At 43.2% G+C, this 26,362-nt stretch overlaps 1 protein-coding gene across 3 annotated transcripts in view; it reads right to left on the minus strand.

Annotated features, from left to right (window-relative positions):
* PITPNC1 (phosphatidylinositol transfer protein cytoplasmic 1) overlaps positions 1–26,362 on the minus strand; it is a 132,898-nt gene that overhangs the window by 41,014 nt on the left and 65,522 nt on the right. For all 3 annotated transcript variants that reach the window (XM_083490454.1, XM_083490453.1, XM_083490455.1), the window contains 3 exons: positions 21,907–22,055; positions 12,001–12,089; positions 10,117–10,124 (listed from right to left, as the gene is read on the minus strand). In XM_083490454.1, the coding sequence (XP_083346580.1) occupies positions 10,117–10,124; positions 12,001–12,089; positions 21,907–22,055 (246 nt within the window). The remainder of the gene's footprint in view (positions 1–10,116; positions 10,125–12,000; positions 12,090–21,906; positions 22,056–26,362) is intronic.

Raw genomic sequence — 26,362 nt, forward strand, 5'->3', positions numbered from 1 at the left:
AATCTCTGACATGAGGACAGAGGTGTCACAAGAAGACAAGTGTCCATATTTTCATCTGTGCAACAAAAGAGGGTATTACTGCAGAAGAGAACTGGTTTAATTGCCAAAACATAGCAGTATTCCCTGAGTGGAAGGAGAGGAGAAAACAGAATATTGAAAAGGCAGAGCCACAGTTGTATTTTTCAATTCACCACAGGCACCTTCTTTAAAAAATAAAATAAAGAATAGAGTCTATTTTTAGTGTGATGATTGATTAGTGTTGTCATAGCAATGAGAAGCAACTGCAAGAACACAGTATAACATAAGTAAGCCAAGACAAGTGCCAAAGAATTAAGGGAACAGAATACAAAACACATGGCATTTTTCAGCCAGCCTATGGGTTGCTGCTATAATAGCAATCTTTCCACTGAAATTGCATGTGAAGTGGATGAAGGGACTACAATGTCCTGAAATAAAAATATTGGGGATTAAACAAGATAATGACGCTTCTCTCCTTTTTTCATCTAACCAGAACTTGTGGTTCACAACCAAGGAAAACAATCTTCCAATGGGAACCTTTTGCAGAAACTTCAAACAAAAAATTCTCATTGCTTTGTCATTAGAAACATTAATTCTGAATCACTGGAAACTATTTCAGGCCTGTTCAAAACTGAATCCAGCTCTTTTCCAGGGCAGGAAAGAACATTCGTATAAAAATAGAGTGGTCAAGATTGATTTTGTACTAGCTGTTTTCTCCATAATTGACATAATTAATTGACTCCTTTTTTAATGGAAAACCTAGATTGAGTTGCATTCCAGGGTTTCCTATGTAGTTGTGTGCTTTTTCTCAGCTGATTTGTGGCAGGGATTTTGGTCTTTAAAATCTGTGGCAGCAAATAACTTGTCCAGCTTGGACTGACAGAGTAGTACTGAAGTTTTTCGGGAACACTGGGTGGAATTCAACATGCCGAAAAGTCGTGTATGTGTGCATGGAAAAAGGTCTCCTCACACAACAGAATTTTCCCTCCCTCCCCTCCCCATGTTTACTCTAAACGTTTTCTGGATTTTCCTCCAACCCTCCAGAGTTAGGGCCACAAAGGGGGAAGAGACCAGAGGAAAGTCACATTTGGCGAGCAAATCTCTCACACACAATTTATGTGAAAACACACTATGTCCCTTTAATTAGTAGCTTTCTGGGGGTTTTTTAAAGGGGCTTCTGGCCCTGCAATTAGTCGCTTCTTGTTCACTTGTGTGGCACCAATCCTTTATTCCATGAACTACCATGTCTATGTCTATTAGGAGGAGGAGGAGGCATGGAAGGAAATTCAAGCTAGGTTACAAGCACCACATGGCAAACTATGATGATGGTGATGATGATGTGATCTAGATGAGCCATTCCTGGTCACTGGTAAACTCTCTCAGTCTGGTGACTCTTTAGAGAAGGAAATCATTAGGCTGCCTGTGTCTGTTCCAGGTTGTTCCTCCCCCCAACCTCCCCGATTGCTTCCCTGCTGTCTTGTGCTTCTCATATCTGTCCTCTTGTTGGCTCCCTGGGCTATTGTGCTCTTCAGCTATAGGATTTGGTGGTGTCGGCTTTGGTGAGCTGCCTGAGCTACCCAAATTTCATCCTGGCTCAAGTATTTTGCTCATATCAGTTTGTAGTCCCTATATCCCTCAAGGGACTGCCTCTCCCCACATGAACTGACCCAGACCCTGCAATCATAATCTGAGGCCCTTCATTGTGCTGAGCCTTTTGTGCGCTGACTCCCCACTTGTGGAATGCTCTCCCTCGGAAGGCTCGCCTGGCGCCTTCGTTACTTATCTTTAGGCGCCAGGCAAAAACATTCCTCTTCTCCCGGGCCTATGGTTAATTTTAAAATCTATATGGCATTTTGTTTTTGTTTGTTACTATACTATTTTTGTGCTTTTCTATTGTAGACCGCCCTGTGATCCTCGAATGAAGGGCTGTTTGGAATACATAATAATAATAGCCGTTAGAACCTAATCTTGCCAGCAGTGATGGATAATTTGATCTCAACTATGGTAAAATATTCAAGGCTTTATGGCTGACCTTAAGAGTTGTGTCATCCAAAGTAACTGTTCAACACGATATGCATTTTAATTAAGTTAAATAAAAATCTGCCTAGCGTTCTGCCAACTCACACACTTCTGGAATTCACTTCAAGTGCTTTCGTTGACAATGGCACCAAAACACCTTTAGCTCAATGTAAGACAGAGCTGAGTCCTTGAAACCACTGACAGGAAAAGGAGGCTGCAGCTGGTGCCGGTTGCTGCTGCTGCCATTCCTGCATCGTTTGCCGCGACTGCCTGCAAGCATGCTGTCAGGGCCTCATATTTATGGATTCAGAAAATTTCTACCCACATATTTCGGCCTCCAAAATGGCACCCAAAGCGGCCTCCGGACTAAACACAGCAATAATGAAATACGTCTGGGTGCGTGGGAAGCAAATGTATCCATTAAATTGCTAAAACAGCAGCACGAAAAGCACATAAAGCAAGTGGGTCAGTTTAAAAATACATCACCATTGAAGGAGGCTAAAGGCGCAGGAGAAAAGAAGAAATCTTTACTGCCTTCCTTAATGAGAAGAAGGGCTGACTAAGGTTATCTCAGGAGAGAGCTTCTCCTTGGAAGTGCAACTACTGCACACACACCTCCAAAGGTGGCAGGATGTAAAGTAGAGGCCAGGTGTTGAAAGAGGTGAACAAACAGGTTCACGAGAGGAAATGGTTCTTTGGACAACTTGGTGCCAAGCCATTTAGGGTTTTATAGGTGTCCTGAAACAAATAGGAGGCTGGTGCAAATGAAAAAGTTCTGATGTGATATGTTCTGAGAACTGAAAACGAGAAGCTAATCTGGCTGGTCTATTTTGCACCAAGTGGAGTTCCAAACCCTCTCCAAAAGCTTATTTATCACCTTTATATCCCAACTTTTTTCTCTTAGGGGTACATGATCATGGATGCTTTAGTTGAGATTCCTGCTTTGCAGGGGGGTGGATTAGATAAACCTTGGGTTCCTTCCAACTCTTCAGATTCTATGGTTCACCCTACAATGACTCTGTGGGGTAGGTTAAGAGGCTGTGACTGGCCTAAGGTCACCCAGTGAGCTTCGTGACTGAGTGGGGGATTTGAACCCTGATCTCCCGGGTCCTAGTCGGACACTCTAAACACTATACCACCTGGAGTACTGCTGTGGGGCAGCTATTTAAATTAAGTAGGTAAATGAATAGGGAGAAAGCAAGTTGTCACTTAGAGAAGGATCTGAAATATTTTCCTTGAACCTTGAATTTGTTTTGTTCTCGGTTGTTTTATCTGATGGTTTAATGTGCTGTAAACAGCTGTGAGATTTTTTTCCTTTAAAATAAAAAGTGGTATAGAATTAAAACTAACAACAACAACAACCCTATTTGGAGTGTACAGCAGTAGTCCAGTCTGGATGCAGTCAGGGTGCAAATGACAGTGGCCATATCTGCATGGTCTAGGAAAGGGCACACCTTCTGCACAAGCTCAAGCTGAGAAAAGGCATGCCTGGCCACAACTATCACCTTGTCCTCTAGGAGTAAAGTGGTGTGCCAGGAGTGCTTCCAAGCTGCAGACTGGATCCTTCATGGGGAAGGCCACCCCATCCAATACTGCCCTCAGCCACTCTCCTACTGATCAAAATCACTCCTGTTTTGTCTAGATGAAGCCTTGCCTCATAAGCCCACATCCATCCCATCACTGCATCCAGACAACAGTTCAGGAGCCCCCAGAGCTTCCTTGGCATTAGAAGAAAAGACTGATATCTATGTTCAGGTTGATGATGCCTAACTCCAGACCTCCCCTGACAATCTCATTAGGATGACAGACCTCCATGGTCTTTGACCATGGACCGGACTTGGACCTCGCCTCTCGGGTAATCCACGGGACCAGGACAGCAAGTGAAGAATAGTCTCCAAAGGGTCTTCCTAATTTAAAATGGCAAGTTTCTGGAAATTGAGAGCATCCCAACCCTTGTTGCTGCCATTAATGTTGGCAGAATAGTTACAACAGGTGTAAGTAAATAATTAAAATGCAACTTGGGTAATCCTGAAATGCTCAATGTGGCACAGTAACCTATTTTATCAGGAAGCGCTGTTTCTGAGGAAGGCAATGAAGTGGCTGGTTTCTTTAACAGCAAAGTAAGAAATGAGTAAGCTTTAGCCCTCAGGAAAGCAAGCTAACGTATACCATTTACTGAGAGACGGCCAGCCAAGAGATGCTGAGTTTGATATTTGTCATTGCATATATCTCAGTCTTTTCAACACTGCACTTTAAACTAAGCTTGGAAGCCTCTGGTTGGTGACTGATGGAGTGTGGAATTTATGATACAGCCACTCCAGATGTTTCACAATCAAAGGCAGATGTAATACACAGGCATTTTTCCATGACGTTCTGAGCCTCTGGATAGAATTCACCAATTAACTACCCACTCAACATTGTGTGCGCCGAATGAAAAATTTCTCACATTTCTGTGGCTCTTACGGCAAAGGATTAATGACGTCACATGGTAGGCCTCTTCCTAGCATTACTGAAGTACCCTAAATAAAAGTTTTGAAGTTACCGTCCGTTGCACAGACGACGAAGCCAAAAGAGAGGTCTTTAGCCTGCAAACTAAACAATAGCCGAAACTAGCTAACCCAATTCCTTTTAAACCTTTCTTTTTCATCCCTATCATTATTCATGCTGAGTGAAAGCAAGTCACTGTGCAGAAAATATATTCTGATTACTGCCAAAATCCAATCAATTGCAGATGGTTAATATACAAGATAACACAGTGCACTGTCCTCAATCCTGGGGTGAACCATATGGGCAGGCAGCTGTACTCACCCCCCCCCCCCCGATTTACAAGACAGTAGGAATAGGCTTACCAACCCAACAAGAATCAGAAAGCAGACTGGAGTCTTGGGGAGGGGAGAGTTATTCGGGCCAAGGGAAACTTGTTTCATGGTTTCCATTTGAATCCCTGGCATGTCCAGGAGCTGGGCATGTTTAGCCTGGAGAAGAGGAGGTTAAGGGGTGATATGATAGCCATGTTCAAATATATAAAAGGATGTCACATAGAGGAGGGAGAAAGGTTGTTTTCTGCTGCTCCAGAGAAGCGGACAGGGAGCAATGGATCCAAACTACAAGAAAGAAGATTCCACCTAAACATTAGGAAGAACTTCCTGACAGTAAGAGCTGTTCGACAGTGGAATTTGCTGCCCAGGAGTGTGGTGGAGTCTCCTTCTTTGGAGGTCTTTAAGCAGAGGCTTGACAACCATATGTCAGGAGTGCTCTGATGGTGTTTCCTGCTTGGCAGGGGGTTGGACTCGATGGCCCTTGTGGTCTCTTCCAACTCTATGATTCTATGATTTCCAATTACACCATCTCAGGTAGCAAGATTGGAGAACAATGTTAAGTGTAGCCAATGCGGAGATAGACGGACCAATAGCCTGAGTCACTATAAAGCAGTTAGGTACACTGAAAGTAGTCTAATATTCTTTTGGACATGGAACACTTTTGCTGCTCCTTCTGCCCCTGTCCCCTGAATAGTTTCTGATCAATCAGCGGTGTCCCTTGTCTCAAAGCTAACTATATTATTATTTAGAAGAAAAATCACCATAAAATACTGTATTTTTCGCTCTATAAGACACACCCGACCATAAGACGCACCTAGTTTTAGAGGAGGAAAACAAGAAAAAAAATATTCTGAATCTGCGTAGCGCCTCTCCAGCAAAGAAGGGGCTCCATTTCTCCTCCTGCTTCGCTGAAGGGGTGCTGCGCAGCTTTCCCTCTCTTCGCAGCACCTCTCCAGCAAAGCGAAGTCAGAACAGCAAGAGGGATTGCTGCGCAGCGATCCCTCTTGCTGTTCCGGCTTCTGGGATAGCTGCGTCAAGCCTCTTTAGGGCAGGGGGAGCGTTCCTCCCGTTGTCCTGAAGAGGCTTCGCGCGGCTATACCAGAAGTCAGAACAGCAAGAGGGATCCCTCTTGCTGTTCTGGTTTCAGTGATAGCTGCACAGCCTGCATTCACTCCATAAGACGCACACACATTTCCCCTTACTTTTTAGAAGGGAAAAAGTGTGTCTTATAGAGTGAAAAATACAGTACCTCTGGGGTTGAAGGCACAATTATTTCTATAGTCGCCAGCATATATATATCAAGACAGTCCAAAGGAAAATAAAAATGGGTGAAGTCCAAAGGCGACATTCATTCCTTCCACTGCACAAGTGGGCAATGTTTGGGGGCTGTGCCAAAATGGCATACTTCTCAGGTGGGGTGTAGATTACTACTGTAACAAGGTGGTAGAAGGCCTGCTCTCCCTTCTGTCCCGAGCAAAGTTTGGAAACTTTCATAATGACACAACTATGCAGCTCTCAAGGTGCACGGTCAAAGGACTGTGGTTGCTGTCTTTCCACTTGTTCCCAGAAGGTCTGCCACAGCAGATAAATAAGAAAAAAAATAAGAGTGAGGACACCTGCAGCTTGTAAGGACACCATGGAGTCAGCTATACAGCTGCAAATAAAACGTTTCAAGTGTGTTATATACAAATGTGAAACTAGATGGTGATGGTGAGTTATGGCAAATTCAATATATTTTTCAAAACTTTTTTTTAAAGCATTTTCACAGCATTTTAAAATATGTGTCTAGATTCCATCCAGCAGTGGAGAAGGAGGGTGGCTTGAGTCACTGATTTATTTCTACGATTTAGATCCCACCCTTTCGTTTGAAGGAACCCAGGCCAGCTAATACATCAATAATGTATATATTTAAAACATTTTAAAACAGTTTAAAACATTATTTCAGTCAGAAACAGCATCTTTCAGCATCAAATGCCTGAGTAAACAGGAATGTTTTCAACTTCCTCTGGAAAAGTCAGTAACGGGAGACTGGTGCATCTCATCAGGGAGGACATTCCACAAATGGGGAACCACCACCAAAAAAGACCCCCTCATGAACCAGTGCCGACCAGGAAGTCCCCAGTTGCGGCACCACCACCAAGGCCTCACCTTCAATTGACCCCTCACAGAGTCATAGTTACAGGTAAGTAACCTGTTTTTCCTCTTTGTCCCCCGTCCCCTCCGTAGTTCCACATACGGGAGCATTGTGAGCTAACTTGAAACAAGAGTGGGAAAGAGAGCAATGCCGCCTGCAGAACAGAAAATTGTATCCTCCTTTTAGCAGGTGAACAAATTTGTCACATCCCAATTCCACAACAAAATCGTAAATAAAAGGCTAGAATAGGAATGGCACAAATATGTCCCACTGTTCAGCATCTCAAGTTGAGGGAATTTGGTGGGAAGGCACCATCCATCGGAATAATCCCATTCTTATTAATGCAGCCTCAGTATGAGACACTCAGTCCTGAGACGCTAAGGTTTTCCTTATCATTTTTACCTTCTAATTGACAGGCAAAACACAATCGTGATTTCAACTGGTACACGTTTTTCCAAGCCTTTTGCCCACTGATGCATTTTATGAACACTGCCTACAGAGTCAAGTTACTCAGCTACCTGTTATGAGCTGCGGAGTCAAACTCTGTAATAATTCAGAGATGTAGTTTCGAAGCGTAGACAAGCGGGTTCAACACTATCTCCTTTCAACACCTTAGATTTGCTATCAGTTTCTCTCGAAATGAGGCAAGTTGTTAAGATATTTCACGGCTCCATTGTAACACGTTTTCCCTTCTCCAGAAAGGCAATTGGATTTCAGGATATATGGCATTATCTATGGCACCATCTCTCTCTCTGCCCTGCTATCTTCCATCCCAAGAAGCTTCCACTGAATATCATATTTCCGAGAATCGGACTCATTCCCCGTTATAATATATTACATAGCATTAGGTTAAGAGTCAATCTAAAATAACGATTAAGATCTCAAAGCCCTTTATGTACAAAATAAAAACAGCAATGTATAGTCAGCTAAGAGAGTCCACAAGCGAGTAGGCTGGGGAGTTATACAACTACTAGGACATTTCCAGGACGTGGGTGGCGCTGTGGGTTAAACCACGGAGCCTAGGACTTGCCAATCAGAAGGTCGGCGGTTCGAATCCCCACGACGGGGTGAGCTTCCATTGCTTGGTCCCAGCTCCTGCCAACCTAGCAGTTCGAAAGCATGTCAAAGTGCAAGTAGATAAATAGGTACCGCTCCGGCGGGAAGGTAAACGGCGTTTCCATGCACTGCTCTGGTTTGTCAGAAGCGGCTTAGTCATGCTGGCCACATGACCTGGAAGCTGTACGCTGGCTCCCTTGGCCAAGAAAGCGAGATGAGCGCCACAACCCCAGAGTCGGTCACGACTGGACCTAATTGTCAGGGGTCCCTTTACCTTTAGGACATTTCCAGGCCTGCTTTTTTTTGTGAGAAAGGAAGCTGGATAACTGTAGAATAAGCACCAACACAGCCTCTTTATTCACCCTTGGAATTTGAACCCAGTAGTGCCTGCATGTTATACAGTTGGTACTAATTTTAAAAAGTCTCTCTTTGATCCTAGTACAGTGGTGCCTCGCAAGATGAAATTAATTCATTCCGCGAGTTTTTTCGTCTAGCAAATTTTTTGTCTTGCGAAGCACGGTGTCGGGAAAGTTTTGGAAAAGCTTCAAAAATCACCAAAGTCTTCAAAAACCTCAAAAAAGGCTACCACACCGCGTTCTATGAGTTGCTCCTCAAAGTCAAGTCGCAACTGTATTAACGGTGTTAAGAAAAAGGAAACAAACTTGCAAGACGTTTTCGTCTTGCAAAGCAAGACCATAGGGAAATTCGTCTTGCGAAGCAGCTCAAAAAACGCAAAACCCTTTCGTCTAGCGAGTTTTTCGTCTTGCGAGGCATTCGTCTTGCGGGGCACCACTGTAGTTGCTCAGAGGCACATTTTCTAAGGTAAATGGAATCATCTGAAGGCTGCTGGGCAAGACTTCGGTGTGTAATCTGAAGGTACAGATCCGTGGAGTTGGCTGGACAATGTGCTCCTCACGCCTTATGACATGAGCTCCAGTGTTCTGCAACAGCCTTCAAACAGTTGCCAAGGTTACCGAGAGTGAGGGTTTATGGAGCTCTCCCTGGCAATAAATACTACAAATAAAGAGGCTGAGACTACCCAGTGAGGCTGAGACTTCTTCTGGTGTCCTCTGTGCCTGCCAACTTATCATGGAAGGCTTAGACGATGCAGTAGACAGCAAGCTAGACAAGAATTTATTGTCTCTCTTAAACACGGACAGAAACAGTAACAGAAAGCTCCTGACTCTACCAGAAATAACTAAACACAGTCTGCCTAGTGACTGACTCCACCAAGATGCAACTATATATTATGCCACGTGGTAACTAAACTATGTAAAGCTACCTCTCCATCCACCAAATATTCTCAAGGAGTGGGCAGGTTCACAGTGAGGCATAGCCTATGTAGTCCAGAAACAGTTGTGTTCTGCTTCCGTTTCATCACTTGATTAATTTAGCAAAGGCCCATCCCAGCCCTTTCTCATTTCATCAAACTATTGCTTGTTCTTATCCTTTGCTTTGCTTATTCTTCAAACAGCTATAGGGTAAGGAACTGGATTGCAGAATAACACCTCTACAATTTTTGCATTGCGGTCGAAAGAGGAAAGATTAGAAGGTTCTTCTGTTCCAAATTGAATCATAGAATCAGTGCACCTGTAGGTGTATTGGTGCCTTTTGTCTCTCTCATTCTTTTATTCAGTTCCTTCTCTCCTTTCTGGGCACTGAGCCCAGATTTGTTTAATTTTGCTTGCAGAATGAAGAGTTTTCCCAGACACTGTATCCAGATAGATGACCATTTTATGAGTTAATAAAAGATAAAATAAAATCTGTCTCTCGACTACCAGCAATAACCGGCACTTTAAAGGCCTTGTCCTTTTCTTATTTTTATAGAGGTTTCATTTCAATTAGAACTACTGGGTAGCAAAATATATCAAGCTTCTGAAATTAACATAATATTAAGTTAAATAATTGATGAGGCCCTCCTAATATTAGCTGCAATATCCTTCCCTAGTTATATAAAAGAGGATCCATCTTCTACTGAGCAATATTACCACTATGAAAAACCCCATTACTATGCTTTACTAAAACCTTTCCGAGACTTAATTAACATGACAAAAAGTAAGCAAAACTTACCGTGTATTCTGATCCAAATTTGCCCAACAGGAAGAGGAGAAAGGGAGGGGGGAAGAATAATGCCATAATTATTTTATTGTTCATGTTGCTTTATTAAAATGTAAAAATACATTAATCATTGTGCTGACATGCATATTGCATTTCCTGTGGATTATATGGGAAGGAACAGTGCAGAAAGACTGTATTTCTAATTGTTTCATCGCTGGTGAACGTGGAAGTTTGATTCCTGGAGCACCAGAGCAGCAGATATTTTTGCATAATTTTGCTCTCCCTATCATCCCATCCAAGAGCTGTTAAGGCACCCCAAGGAGACAGGTGGTAAACTCATCACCTGCATACATGAATAGAAAACGGAAAAGCATTCTACAGCCTGTTTGTAGCGGAAGTCAGGGGAATGCCTTGCTTTTATTTTGTCTTAGATATCCTAGCTCTTTCTCAATACTACCGGGATATTCCAGTTTCTGATTCAGTTTATAAATAGGACTCCAGTGAGGTCAATTTCAGGAAAAAAACCACAAAACAGATTGAAGCTGCCCTGACAGATTAGATGCTGATTTCATAACATATTCCTATAAGGTCAAATACTGTCCTTACAGAGGAATACAATTTAGGTTAGGCACACTCCTCAGAGGACTGAAGTCACCATTCCGTACCCGCATTTAATTACCGGAATTACATTTGTATCTGGCAAATGATTTGGTTTTGTGCAGATAAACCTTTTGAAAATAAATGCATTTCCTGCAAGTCAGCACGTTGAGCTCTCACCCTCAATTCACGCCCCCACCTCCTACTCTCAGCAGATACTGCGGAGGTGAAGGAAAGTTTGTCCCCCAAGCAATAACTGTGGGAGGAGAAATTGGCTCGCTTCAGCAAAAATATGCCAAAGCAATTGTGGGGGGAAGGGTGCACTGTCTCTGAATCCTATTTCCCCCTCACACTTGGCACTTCCTTTGGCAGCAATAGCAGGGGTCAGACTTTGTATGGGCAGGAAGACTCAACAGCTCTTGGGACACAACAGAAACCTCCCGAGAACTATCCTCCCTGACGGCTCCAAGGAACCAACAGAGATAGAGAGAAACATAAGGAAGCTGCCTTATACCAGGGTTTGCCTATTTGCTTATCTTGTCAATAATGATGATGATGATGATGAATACACCGTGCATCTGGCTGGGTTTCCCCAGCCACTCTGGGAGGCTCCTAACAGAATATTAATAATAAAAAGGGACAACATCAAACATTAAAAACCTTCCTAAACAGGGCTGCCTTCAGATGCCTTCTAAAAGTCAGATAGTTGTTTATTTCGTTGACATTTGATGGGAGGGCGTTCCGTAGGGCGGGCGCCACTACCGAGAAGGCCCTCTGTCTGGTTCCCTGTAACCTCACTTGTCACAGTGAGAGAACCACCAGAAGGCCCTCAGAGCTGGACCTCAGTGTCTGAGCTGAACGATGCAGGTGGAGGTGCTCCTTCAGGTATATTGGGCTGAGGCCGTTTAGGGCTTTAAAGCACCAACACTTCGAATTGTGCTCAGAAGCATACCTGGAGCCAATGTAGGTCTATCCCATGGAAAGGCAAACTAAGGCCCGGATCTGGCCCAATCGCCTTCTAAATCCGGCCCACGGATGGTCCAGGAATCAGTGTGTTTGTCCTTTTATTTAATCAGTAGAATGTGTCCTTTTATTTAAAATGCATCTCTGGGTTATTTGTAGGGCATAGGAATTTGTTCATCCCCCCCCCCCCAAATATAGTCTGGCCCCTCCACAAGGTCTGAGGGACAGTGGACCCCCCCCCGGCTGAAAAAGTTTGCTGACCTCTGCAAATGCACCAAAGGGCAAGCATGACCTTCACCTTAAAACAACACTTCCCCTCTGTTCTTTAAAACGTACCTGTAATTGTGTATGGGTAGTAATTCCATGCCTTCTCTGTAACATAAAATATTTTGGGGACAACAGCTCTTGCCCAACTTGGGAGTTTGCTGCAAAGAGAAACAAAAATTTAGATCACAATTATAAAGAACCTTAATACTGACTTAGCATGAGGATATGTTCAGGGAAGAAAACATATCACAGTGGTGCTTTGGGTTACATACGCTTCAGGTTACATATGCTTCAGGTTACAGACTCCGCTAACCCAGAAATAGTGCTTCAGGTTAAGAACTTTGCTTCAGGATGAGAACAGAAATCATGCTCTGGCGGCACGGCAGCAGCAGGAGGCCCCATTAGCTAAAGTGGTGCTTCAGGTTAAGAACAGTTTCAGGTTAAGAACAGACCTCCGGAATGAATTAAGTACTTAACCCGAGGTACCACTGTACCAAAGTGCCAAAACATGGACCTGGGAATTCACATATTGGTCATATAACAGAATGAGCAATAACACACACTGAATATTTTATATGACTCTAAGCCACGAAGTGGCATTAGTCTGAGTAATACTATTCTCCTTTTTTCCTTCTCTCTTCAGTTGCACAGTCTAATGCAATAGTCTTCATACTTTTTCAGACTCAGGACTCATCTTTAACCAAAACATGAATTTAGGAGCCCCTCCATCCTCCTTCTCATATATCTATCTGCATGGTGGCAGTGGGCAGTGCTTCTGTTTGCAACCCACCATGGATCATGCTGCAACCCAGTTGTGGGTCCCAGCCCACCAGCTGAAGTCCTATTCACTAGTGCAGGCTTTGTCAACCTGGTGCTGAGACAGATGGGAATTGTAGCCCAAAACATCTGGAGGGTACTACGTTGGTGAAGGCTCCTCTTGTGCAAGAGAATGACCTCCCAAACTGAATGCAGTACAGTGGTACCTCAGTTTACATACGCTTCAGGTTACAGACTCCGCTAACCCAGAAATATTACCTCGGGTTAAGAACTTTGCTTCAGGATGAGAACAGAAATCGTGCAGCAGCGGCACGGCAGCAGCAGGAGGCCCCATTAGCTAAAGTGGTGCTTCAGGTTAAGAACAGTTTCAGGTTAAGAATAGACCTCCAGAACAAATTAAGTTCTTAACCTGAGGTACCACTGTATCTTGATTTTTGTCAAAAGATACCCATTTCTGATATAAGAATACTAAGCCAGTTAATATTTGACTAGCTGTTCCTTCTGCACCTCCCCAATTCTATTTTTATTGACTTTTGTTGGCTTAAAAAGAAAAATATTCAACATAAGGAGTTGCCGGGGGTGGGGAGGTGGGGGTGCCTGCTTTTTAGCCTGTGTTTTATTTGTCTGGAGTGTTTACACAGGGGCCAAGCAGGTTCTCAGGGGTGTGGCCCACCCCAGTGACATCAGATGCCCTGACTGTTATAGCGGAGCCACCTGACTTGACCCCAGCACGGCCTCCTGTCATTGAACTGTTCCCAGCTTCCAGGGAAGCAAATGAGGCTAGACTGGAGTGAGCTGGTTGTGTTGACTCCACTTCTAAGCATGCTGTGATGGTATAAGCAACAGACCCAGGAGACTCAACCTACTTTTAGGAGTGCTCACTTGCATGCTCAGTCCTGTGGCTTGGGAAAACAGTGGAAATGACTGTTCCAAAGGGGAGCTCAGGGGTCATGTCAGGTGTTGGGACTTCTTAGCTTATGCCTAGCCGTCTATCCTAGAGCTTTGCTGTGACATCTGAACCTGTAATCTGATTTATGCTGGGGTACTGCAGTGAATTCTGGAATAATCATAATCAAGCCAAGAGTCTGGAGTCTGCAAGTGGCAGCCGGGGCTGGTTCAAGAGCTCACACATCACCAGCAGTTTTTGTTCCATCTGAAACTTTCTACCTTCAGGGAATACTTTCCACATCAGCGTATGGGAAACATACTGGTAGTTTTCAAAGACTGAAAATGAGGTGTTATTTGCTCACTGAGATTAGAAAAAGGGATGCTTTTGAATGGTAGGAAGGTAAATTTAGGTGAAACCAGAGGTAGAAGAAACTAGTAGAGCTGTTCCTGGTAGTTCTGCAACACACCATGCAACACACGAAGGAATCTCCTTAGGGTTTTAATATAGTTATTTCTTCTTCTAGCAGCTGGAAAAAACAGAAAATCTAAAACCTAATTCCAGGTGTTTGAGTAATCCTCCTGAGGAAATACAGATTCAAATGTTTTCTCCAAGGCTTCAAGCTCACAGGCAAGCTTCTCTCAGTTGGCTTCATATTTTATTCCTGTGCATGTCACTGGAGCGCTAAGTGTTAGCTCCACCTCCCAGCTCACCTCCTTATTCTCCCATATCCTGGCCCATCTGGCTCTTATGTATACACCAGGGATAGACCTATGACAAGTGCAAAGCATGTCCTCGTCCACAGGTGATTTCGGGGTAGGGAGAGAGAAGTAAACAGTGTCTTTTCTTGGAACTGGAGACTTGTACATGCTGAACTGCTTTGCGGCAGTTTGCACACAATGGCCTGGGGTGCAACTATGCTTAACTATGGGTTTAATGGAAACAAACAGCATGCTGGTGCACGCTGCTCAAAAGTCCCCACTTGACTTGAGAGCAGTACATGTGAAAAGGATCTAGGAGTCTTGGTTGACCACAAACTTGACATGAGCCAACAGTGTGACGCGGCAGCTAAAAAAGCCAATGCAATTCTGGGCTGCATCAATAGGAGTATAGCATCTAGATCAAGGGAAGTAATAGTGCCACTGTATTCTGCTCTGGTCAGACCTCACCTGGAGTACTGTGTCCAGTTCTGGGCACCACAGTTCAAGAAGGACACTGACAAACTGGAACGTGTCCAGAGGAGGGCAACCAAAATGGTCAAAGGCCTGGAAACGATGCCTTATGAGGAACGGCTAAGGGAGCTGGGCATGTTTAGCCTGGAGAAGAGGAGGTTAAGGGGTGATATGATAGCCATGTTCAAATATATAAAAGGATGTCACATAGAGGAGGGAGAAAGGTTGTTTTCTGCTGCTCCAGAGAAGCGGACACGGAGCAATGGATCCAAAGTACAAGAAAGAAGATTCCACCTAAACATTAGGAAGAACTTCCTGACAGTAAGAGCTGTTCAACAGTGGAATTTGCTGCCAAGGAGTATGGTGGAGTCTCCTTCTTTGGAGGTCTTTAAGCAGAGGCTTGACAACCATATGTCAGGAGTGCTCTGATGGTGTTTCCTGCTTGGCAGGGGGTTGGACTCGATGGCCCTTGTGGTCTCTTCCAACTCTATGATTCTATGATTCTATGACTTTTTGCTAACCATATTGCAAGAAACCACAAGCATTGGGCTTATGGTGCTGTCTCAACTCAGGTTCATGACTTGTTTCCTTTCAAAGAAGCCATAAGTAGTAGCTCAGGCCTGGCTTTCTGCTCATGGGGTGTTTGGGAAAAACAAACCACTAGCCTGTGTTCAGGTGATAAGACAAGCCAAGGCTTGCTCCCAGGGTGGCATGACCCTGGGAGCAAAGTGAGAACTTTGATTTGACTATGGTTTACAACCTAGGGAAAATTAGCTACTACTTTTAAAGCTTTGTGTGCTATGAATGTAAGTGCATCTGCTGAACAACTGTTTGACAGAGCCTGTCCTCAAGTACTCTGCTTAAATAAATATGAATTATTTTAGCTAATAAAATTGAAAGACATATGTTTTGTGCAATGCTTTCCTTTCGCTCTTCAGTTTTATTTCACAAACAGTATTATTTTGACCTTTTGTTATTTTGCTCTCATCAAAGGCTGACATCTTATAATTACCTAATAATAATTCCCTTTAAAATACTGCTGTGGTGGTTGACTGAAAGCACAGACATTAAGAGTACATTATCTACTTACATTATCTACAGTATATTGATTTAATACAGTAATATTAATGGAAATCTCCCTGGTAGAGAGTTATGATCTTCTGCTTCTTCAAGAAATTGTTGCATCTAAGACAGTACTTTAAAAACTTTTCCTGTTCCAGGGAATGTAGCCATTCAGGGATCACACTGCAAATGTGATGTTGTCACAATGACGTATAACCAGTCAGATTTGGACTCATCTGTGGCAGTAGTGATGGACGACTATCTTTCAGGAAACTTGGCCCACCATTAGTGATCTTCCTATTGAGGAAAACCTTATCTTGCAAGAGTTCCCTAGAACTTAGTTTGAAAATTGCCGATCGAAAACTTTTGGCTAGACCTAAGAACAAACTGAACTTCAATAAACCTGTTGGAACTAGATTGGCTTGTAGCTTACAAACAATATAGCTTAATAAAGGCCTTGTATCAAGTTTCTCAGAAAGTGGTACAAACTCAAATTCAATTTGGGTTGAAGCGATACAAAAATAATGAAATGTGTGAGGTTTTGGAGTTCACTACAAGGTAGAATGAAACCTTAGGGAAAGATTCCCTATTTCTTGATACAGTGAACAGACCTGCAAGTTTTTAGATGTAAAATTAATAGGTAGGTTCCATCTGCAGAGCACAATGGGATGCATTTAGTGATAACTCACACCCTAAGCAATTTCATTGATTTGAAGGGAACAATGCATTTAACACAAAGCTTTCCAATACCAGCCTGCAACTGAAACTGTGCTGAGCAGTGAAATATAATTAGCACTCCTAAGGCATTTGAAAGGATGGAGCAGAGGGGAAAAAGAAAAAGAAAAAAGGATGGCTCAGAGGGCAGACAGTCAGTGGTTTCTGTAAGAGAGAGCTTAAAACTGCTTGAATTTACTAATAATGGTCCAACGAGTCATCCATCATAGTGAATCATCTGGATGTGTCATTTCTGACCAATATAATTCCCATATTCATTTTTAAAAAACTAATTAATTCTTGACGCTGCTGTATGAGCAAGAGCAATCTCACTCACACGCAATATTATATACTTGTCATTTCTAGCAAAAGTGTCACTTCTAAATTAATATAGAGTCAAACCAAGAGAGCCTTGAAATAGGCTGCCTGAAAGGAAGTCCTTTAAAATGCATCATATTAGAAACTGCTCATTAAATACTGTACAGGTAGCTTGCATGGTAGAAAATATTAAAATTATGGACAGAGGTTTTTGTACTAGAATATATGGCAAAAATGTATATTAAAAAATAGTGGAAACTTTCCACTTCGAGAACCATAAAAAAGAAGACATAAAGCTGTGTTACTTTGCTAGTGCATTTGCCTTAGGCAAAAATCAGTAGGTAAGGAGCTCACACTTGCCTAAGGGCAATGTGCTACAGAAAGAAGAGAGCCATGAGAGCAAAACAGTTTGGTTGCTATGAAGTTGAACATTGCAAGGGAGAAAGAGAAAACACAAAAGAGATCACTCCCCTCTTTGGTATATGTGCCCTAGGCGCAAAAGATAAGACGAAAGGTTGGATCAGACACCAACTAGGATGAGACTCTGCATGCACGTACCATGTTTCGATCTGACCATTTCTCCTTTACAGAGTTAAGGAAACGTCCAACATTCTTTCCTTGAACAGGATTAAGATAAAGCATTCCAGTCTGAATTCTTACTCCAGCTGGGACACGTACATTGGATTTCATAGGTTTTACGTATGTACTCCAAGGTCATTTTGTGCACACCCAGAGGAGTTAATGCATTCCATGAACATGGACTGAACATGTTTACTAAGACCTGCCATCAACTTAAGGTCGAGTATTAAAAATACAGCTGTTTTGTGAAAAATATTAACCAAGTTAGATATTTCTCCATCACAAAGGGGGACTACTTTTGGTTTTGCACAAATTTCCAGCCCAAAACATTCTGAACAGATCTTTGGAATTTTGCTTATTCATGCCTCTTGCCAGTAGAGATTCTCCTTTAAAAAACTGAATGAACACACTGCGGCGATCACACAGGGCCCCCGGACGTTTCACTGTCTATTGATCCCTGTGCCACCACTTTATTTCTCGCTGCCACCACCCAGGCCCTACCTGGGACAATACTGAGTCCAGTCAGGGTTAAATTGAAACATAAACTTCTGTTTATTTATTGCAGTTTAACAAGTGTGTGGTTTCATAAACGGTATCGGTCCATTACAATCATGGGGTGCCTATCCAGACCTATAAATTCCACTACCTGCTCTCACTCACTAAACCACCTCTCCAATATTTTCTTGTCTTCCTAGCCCCTAACTGTTCCTGACTCAGCCTATTTCGCTACACTAACTCAACCTACCCACAACCTCTATCCCAATTCATGCCCACTCCAACCAACCACCCAACTCCCAACAAACTCCTCCATGAACCCCTCCAATGAACTCTCCCTTTGCTCCTCCCAGAGCTGGTTTTATAGTCCCACTGACTCCACCCTCCTGGATCCTGACTGGGCAACCTGTTTAACTATTTCACCTCCAGCACACTCTCTTATGTTAACGTCACACACACTAACCCAGGGGTCAGCAAGGTTTACCTCACCTGGGTCAGTTCACTCCAGTGAGGAGCCTTCTGTGGGCCAGATTGTGTGTGTGTGTGAGTGCACACACCTGCGATTTCCGGGGTCTGTGCAGATGCGATTTCTGGCATTGTGGAAGCGAGTCCCTGAGCCACACTGTGCCAGTTTAGCACAGCGCGCGGGGACTCGATGAGCAGGTGGCTCGGTTCAGGGGAGACTTGCGGGCCGGTTAAATGACCCCCGTGGGCCGCAGGTTGCCTACCCCTGCATTACCTGTCCATGTTCGGCCCAGTATACCTGAAGGAGCGTCTCCACCCCCATCGTTCTGCCCGGACACTGAGGTCCAGCGCCGAGGGCCTTCTGGCAGTTCCCTCATTGCGAGAAGCGAAGCTACAGGGAACCAGGCAGAGGGCCTTTTCGGTGGTGGCGCCCGCCCTGTGGAATGCTCTCCCATCGGATGTCAAGGTGATGGACAACTACCTGACATTCAGAAAACATCTTAAGGCGGCCCTATTCAGGGAAGCTTTTAGTGTATGATATTTTAGTGTTTTTTGGTTTCTGTGGAAGCCGCCCAGAGTGGCTGGGGAAACCCAGCCAGATGGGCAGGGTACAAATAATAAATTATAAATTATATAGTTGTGAAGTATTGTCCTTAGAAGCACCACTGTGAAAGCTGGATAACCTGTTCTGGTTCTTATTTGTTAGAAGTTAACCCTAAGTTTGGGTCTGAAGCATGTTGGCATAACATAATTTGCAAGTGGACTGTGGTTGGTAATCTTGTTGCTAGGCTGTGAAAAGGACAGAGCTGACAGAATTTTGGGGTACAGAATATTGCTGTCACAAAGAAGCTCAATAAAAGTAAATGGACCTAAGGGAACAGAAGTGAATGTGCAAAGCAGCAAAGTTTGGTTAGGCTGCCAGTAGGAAAGCAATTGAAATAGATTAAACAACACATTTTGAAAAAGAGCAATATAAATCTTTCATTTAGAACCAGTCTTCAGTCTGAGCAGAAGCACCAACCCTTCAACATTATCATGTGACCTCGAGATATTAATATATTTTGCTTAAAGAAATTGCAGAGCACAAAGAGGAAAATAAGATATCCCCCATTCATGTCCTTCACTTTACTGTTATAGGTTACTGATATATATATCTCCATAATGTCACCTTGCTTTGCTGACATAAACCTGTTGCCCCCCCAATGAGTCATTGCTCTTGTAGAGTGATGTTTGTTTATACTTCCACAAGCAATTCTCTGTGCATTGTGAGCCAGACTGACTTTATGCACACTGCTGATGTAGACAAGTAGAACCATCGTGTCAGACAGGATTTAATTTTAAAGCACCTTTTCCCAACACTGCAGTTACTGATTTGAGTGTTTCAGGCAAAAATGCTTTTTTGAAAAGAAAAAACTTGGCTTCAACTGGAAAGATGACACCTTCTATCTTCTAATATACTTTACACATTAGAGAATCTGAGAGACCATGACAAACATGAATTAATTAGTCCTCTCAATCCTTTTGAGCTTAAAAGCCAAGAATTATTATCATCAGCTTTGGTGGGACATAAACCTCAAGAAGGACTGGACCCTGAAGCTATCCTACAGCATCTGCTCATTGGGAGTTCAATGAAAGTGCAATCCTGACTTGAACTTTTGATAGCCAACTTTTCTCCATGCAGGAAATCCTTATCGTCCCAGAGATACATTAATGTGGACAAATCTAGTGTGTAAAATAGACATTTTCACTTTCCCTAGGGTTGTTCAGCTTATAAATGATCCATGAGTGGAATTCTCTTCTATGCACTCCGAACATTTCTAGCTCTCGTGATTCTCTACAGCAGTGTTGGCCAAACTTTGGCCTCCAGCTGTTTTTTGACTACAACTCCCATCATCCCTAGCTAACAGGACAAGTGGTCAGGGATGATGGGAACTGTAGTACAGTAGAACCTCTACTTACAACAGCCTCCACTCACAGACATTCCAAGTTGCGACCAGAAGTGAGCGGCGGGTTTGCTGCCGTTCGCGCCTGCGCAGGAGTGGCAATTGCCGTTCGTGCTTGCGCAGAAGTGGCAATATCGTTGCCCATGTCTGCGTGCAACGGCGCCTCTCCCAGTGACCCGTTTCGCCATAAGGACGGGCCTCCAGAATGGACTGTGGTCGTGAGTAGAGGTTCCACTGTACCAAAACAGTTGGAGACCCAAGTTTGGCCAACACCTCTATACAGTGTTCAAAAATGTTGGCTTGGGTCAGAAACCAGTCATTATTCTTGGTCATCCCCCATCCTTCTCCTCCTCAAATTCTTCTGATATGTATAAGACACTTGCGACAGGGAGTTGTCTCACATATTGCACTGAGAAGGCAGAACCAAGGCAAGTCTCTTGCACTGCCCATTCCAAATCCCAGAGCTGGAGAGATCATCCACCCACCCAACCAACTCTTCCACACTGGACTCTGGGGAGGCCTGATGTCACACTGAGCTTTGGAACAGCAATTCCTTGAAATTCACTGGGAGCTCCAGGGAGGGGAGAGGATTTGTATGTTGCTGCACGTCCTGACTAGGACATAGGCTGTCACCAGAGGCAGTTCCCCTGGTGACTGGATTTATGGGGAATTGCTTGCACAAATCCTTATCTTCAGTGCACTTTAAGCATCATTGTATCTGGAGTCCTGCCTGGTCTTCATTCATGTCACCTTATAGTTTGTTTTCTCTCAGGCATAATTCTTAGACTAATCTATACAGAAAGGGGAACCTGTGCTGACTTTTGTCTCACATGCCAGCTGCTAAACAGTGACCAGTGGTCTGCGCGCCTCATTCAGGTGGTCTGTGGGATGTCTGTGATGAACGCTTACAATTTCGATTCAAATTGGAATATATGAAGTAAAAGAAGCAATAAAAACAGAATTAAAAATCATATGCAGAATCTAGCGCATTAGAATTGCTATAGCAGGCAGAAAAATCATTAAGATTGGCCAAGACCCTCAGCAATTTCCAAGTGGGCCATGGAGCGGGGAAGTTTGGGAAGCACTGAGACAGAGAGTTGTGCAAGTGCAACTGTAACACATATATACTGGGCATAAAACCTAAACAAAATGTCTTAAGAAGAAATGGAGAGGAGGAAAGTACTGTATTTTTCTGTCTATAAGATGCCTCCATGTATATGACACCCCTTATTTTGGGGGACTCAGATTTAAGAAAATGGGGGGAGATGGCCCCTGTGTATAAGACGCCCTTAAATTTTGGACATTATTTTTTAGGGGGGAAACCTAGTCTTATACACGGAAAAATACAGTATGTCATTTCCAAAGCTACTACTCTGCCCCCATGCCACACTCCTTTTCAATGGCAAAGGCTGCACATTTGGAAATAACCTTCACCCCCCTGGTTCCTCTCATAAATTCTATAAATCAGTAGTTTTCCACTGAAACAGAACTAACTGCACAAGAAGACTTTACCTCCCAAATCTGCATAGACATTCCAGGACAATGCAATGGCAGAAATGTTTACCTGTTCAGATAAACCCGTTTTTCGGTCAATTGACCATTCCCATAATTCGGATCTTCATAGGGTTCGTTCTGCACCACTTCTACCCCTTCTCCGCGATCACTTTGCTCGTGGCTGTGTTTACTGATCATGTACAGCTGTCCAATTCTGTACTGCAAAGCAAAGGGAGAAGCAAAACATTTAGGTCTGCCGCAAAATCATCGGGGAAAGAAGTGAACCTCACCCTAGTAATCAGCATAATGAAAAGTATTTCTTTTTTCTTTTTTTAAAGATATTTATTAAGGATTTTAAACATTCAATTCACCAAACACATATAAAACCATCACCCAAATACAACAAAGAAAGAAAAACAGAGAAAGGCAAAAAGAGTAACATATAGTAAAAAACATACAATAAGATCAAATATCCAACAACCATATTTTCTTAACCTTTTGGACTTCCTCACATCTCCCATTCCTGCGTTCCCAATTATAAAATTATAAACAGCAATTTATCACCTTGTTTCAACTCCTACTTTGTGATTTTCAAATATTATGTCTCCGACTTTAAATATTTTTATCAAATACTTAAATACTTAATTTAGACATAATGTTATTCCAAAATTTTTTCTTTTTCTCAAATCTCACATATTCTCATATTTCTTTCAACTAAATTGCTGGTGCCATGTTGTTTTCAGTCCTGCATCCTTCTTAACACTCATACAATTTACAATGTTTTTGTAAATAGTCCTTAAACTTTTTCCAGTCCTCTTCCACTGCCTCTTCTCTCAGGTCTCGGATTCTGCCAGTCATTTCTGCCAGTTCCATGTAGTCTATCAGTTGCGTCTGCCATTCTTCCACGGTGAGCAAATCTTGGGTCTTCCAATATTTTGCAATAAGTATTCTTGCTGCTGTTGTTGCATACATAAAAAAGTTCGATCCTTCTTTAACACCCTCTGACCAACAATACCCAAAAGGAAGGCCTCTGGTTTCTTAGAGAAGGTATACTTAAATACCTTTTTCAATTCATTATATATCATTTCCCAGAAAGCCTTAACCCTAGGGCAAGTCCACCAGAGGTGAAAGAATGTTCCTTCAGTTTCCTTACATTTCCAACATTTGTTATCAGGCAGGTGATATATTTTTGCAAGCTTGACTGGGGTCATGTACCACCTATATATCATTTTCATAACATTCTCTTTCAATGAAAAGTATTTCTTGAAGAAATCTGCTAACTACCCTGAGAATGGCTGATGGGGATAAATAATCGAGATGGTTCTGTAGAACTTTTATACGCAGGGCCTTTCCAAAGCGTTTCTAGCTATCAATTTAACATTACAGCATCACAGGGCTGCTTCAGACAGTTGTAAATCGCTCTACATGGAATGGTTCTTAAAGACAAAGCTGTGAGGAGCATGTAACCGAACTCTCTCACACACATAGGCAGCCCCTGGATCTTAACAGCAACTCACAGCAAGTTCATTGACAGGAAAACGTGGCCTCACAATCACACAAATTGCTCCTAGACGTGTCAGCTTAGATGGGCCAGTTTAAACATTTCTTTCTTCCCATAGCTGCCTCTATTTGGGCCATTCTACATACAGCATCTCAGCCCACCTGAGACTATTAAAAATAGTTTTTGATTATAGGAGAACCTGAATGGATTTGTTCCAGAAGTGGGCAGAGAAGGAATGAAATATCTAAAGTAACATGAATGCATTATTTTTCAAAAGACCTTGAAGATTCCTTTGAACTGATTTGTAAATAGTAGCCTAAATCCCCAAGAGATTCATCCTCAGGATGGCAGGGACAGTATGATGCAAAACAAAACTAACTTCTTCCTCTTTTTCTTTTGGCAACAATTTATTATTCAATTACCTGCTTCATTTAATTAACAAAATTTATATGCCAATTGATTGTAGTAAAACCTCTAAAGCGGTTGACAGGAAATGTTAATATTATCAATAAAAACAATTAAAAACATTTTAAAATAACTATAATTAGGAGTAAAATACACTTATTTCAGTTAACAGAATGCATATACTGCAAAATGTATATACCGGTAATGTAAAACTTAAAGGACATTAGTTGTAAACTGTCCACAAAAATATTAAATAAGTGCAGAAGTGCAAGTGTTTAACAACTTTCAGAATAGACTTTGACTTCAGTTAAACCTAGCTAAATTCAGTAGCAGCTGAGATTTTTAAAATTAAACATAAACCAAGGGGGGATTCAGGGTAGTGCTAAATGGGGTTATGTGTGCATGGAATGGCTCTGCTCATGTAAAAAGGCTTTCCCTCCTATTCTCCCCCCCCCCCAACCACCCCCCCCATCAGTTCTGGGCTTTTCACCATCACTCTGGAACAGAAATGGGGGGGGGGGCATGAGGAAGAGCTGAGGGGGAGAAGTCCTATTGTGTGAGCAGACCTCTTTGTGTGCATGCAACAACTTAGTTGAATCCCACGCAAGATATTTGCAAAAGTCAAGTCTCTATTTAGTGGGTACATTTCAACATTAAAACATTTTAGTGAAAACCAAGTAAAGTAAAAAACAAAACAAAAATATGAAGTACACACTGTACTCGATCTTTTAAAATGCACATTTCTGAAAGTACTGTGTTGAGTTAAAACCGAGATAATCCAATTACAGATAACAAAGAGTTACAGAATGGCCCTTGTGCCTTGGGTATTTAAAAAGCTGATGCTTATATTGTGGCATTAACCCTGCAGATGAAGTGTTATATCGTTATTACAAACTGTGCCTACCATAGGACAAGTGGATTTTTGTTATACATTTAATGTATTCATAATTAGAACTCGGCTACCAACGTCTACTTAAAAGCTTGTGGATCATTTAACCTACGGAGATGTTTTCTGTGTAAAAAATTGCACAATAGCAGATGGATCTTTATACTCAATCTCACCTCTGTGGAAGCCAAGGACGATTTTGCAACTGATCGCCATACAGATTACATTAATATATTGTAGCATATAGAACTAGCATAGAATTCATCTGAACAACAGGAAAGGCAAGAAAGGGGGGTGGATTATAAGCTTTACTGTCAACAGAGAGTTCCCAGGTAGAAGCTGTCCTAGCCATAAAATTATAAATTAAAATGTGAACAACGGGTGCTGCCAAGCAGAGATGGGAAAATTCAGTCATTTGCTGGGACACATACTGGTCCCATGGAGAACAGTAAGGTCCAAAGTGTCCCAGCACGGCATCAGAATATGTTCAAATGTTCCAGGGATATAAGTGGAGCATTTGTGTATCTTTGGTCTGCAATCCCATTCCAACTGCTCAGGGTCTGAATGGGCTCGTATTTCAGGTGTTTGAAATGACAGCAACAATGGATTATATACGCACATATTTTTTAGGGCTGAAAAGAGTGTAAATATGTAGCACAATACAGAGCATCTAGGCACTTTTAAATTATATTCAGGGATTTTTTCCCTTCAGCAGGAACTCTCCAGCAGCGGCAGAGCATATGCCCGCGCTGCCCAGGACAGGCGCGCTCCCGAGGGGGCGCGTGCATAGGGTGCCCTCCCAGGCATGGGATAGCTGTTCCGGTGCCAGAGTGGCATGTGTGCCCTGCCGCTGGGGGCGGAGTGAGCCACCCATGGCGGATCTTGGCCACACTGCCCACCCACGACTCCCAAGCCTCCCCCAAGCTGTCAAAACAAAGGGAAAAGGGGGGAATGCTGCCGGCAAAGCAGCGTGAAATGAAGGACATGAGGCAGGAGTTGATAATGCAGGTGAGCTATGAGCTGCAAGCAAGCTGCCGGCCAGCTCTGTGGAGGCTCCTTTTATTGACACAATATGCAAACCCAGGCAGATACATTTTGGGCTGTGACCTTTACACATCTTCCAGTCCCGAGATCGTGGGGTGGTACAAAGTTATTTCGGCACCTGTTTCCACCGTGTCATTTTCCCCTTGCACAGTGTATGACGAAAGAGACAAAGGTCACAGACAGGACATCGCAGACTACCAAGACCACAAAAGGTTAGACAGAGGGCAAGATGTTCAGACAGCTGTGGCTTTATCTGTGAGGGGGAGTGTGCCCTGCACCTCAAGGTCACGCGTGTAGGCAGGTGAGGCTGCCCGCGGGTGGGGAGTGTGCTCCGCACCCAGCAATCATTCCTACAGCGGACCAGCTCCCCCCCCCTTACCCCGACGGCTTGGGGTAGGCTTGGGAGTAGTGGGCAGGCAGTGCGCTGAATGTCACCCCCCTCAGTGAGGGCACCCAGGACAGTCAGCTCCCACCGCCCCCCCTTCCTACACCCTTGCTCTCTGGAACTCAGTTCTGGCACCTCTCAGGTGAACGCTGTTGCCATTCTAAGACAACAAGGGAGGCGTTCATGGTGAGTTCTGGCACCTCTTTTTCTAGAAAAAGAGCATGGGTTATATTACTTTCAAGCGTACAGTGGTCCTCAGGTTACATACACTTCAGGTTAAAGACGCTTCAGGTTACAGACTCCGC

Source organism: Podarcis liolepis (genome assembly GCF_965112155.1).
Source record: "Podarcis liolepis genome assembly, chromosome: 2".
Taxonomy (NCBI): domain Eukaryota; kingdom Metazoa; phylum Chordata; class Lepidosauria; order Squamata; family Lacertidae; genus Podarcis; species Podarcis liolepis.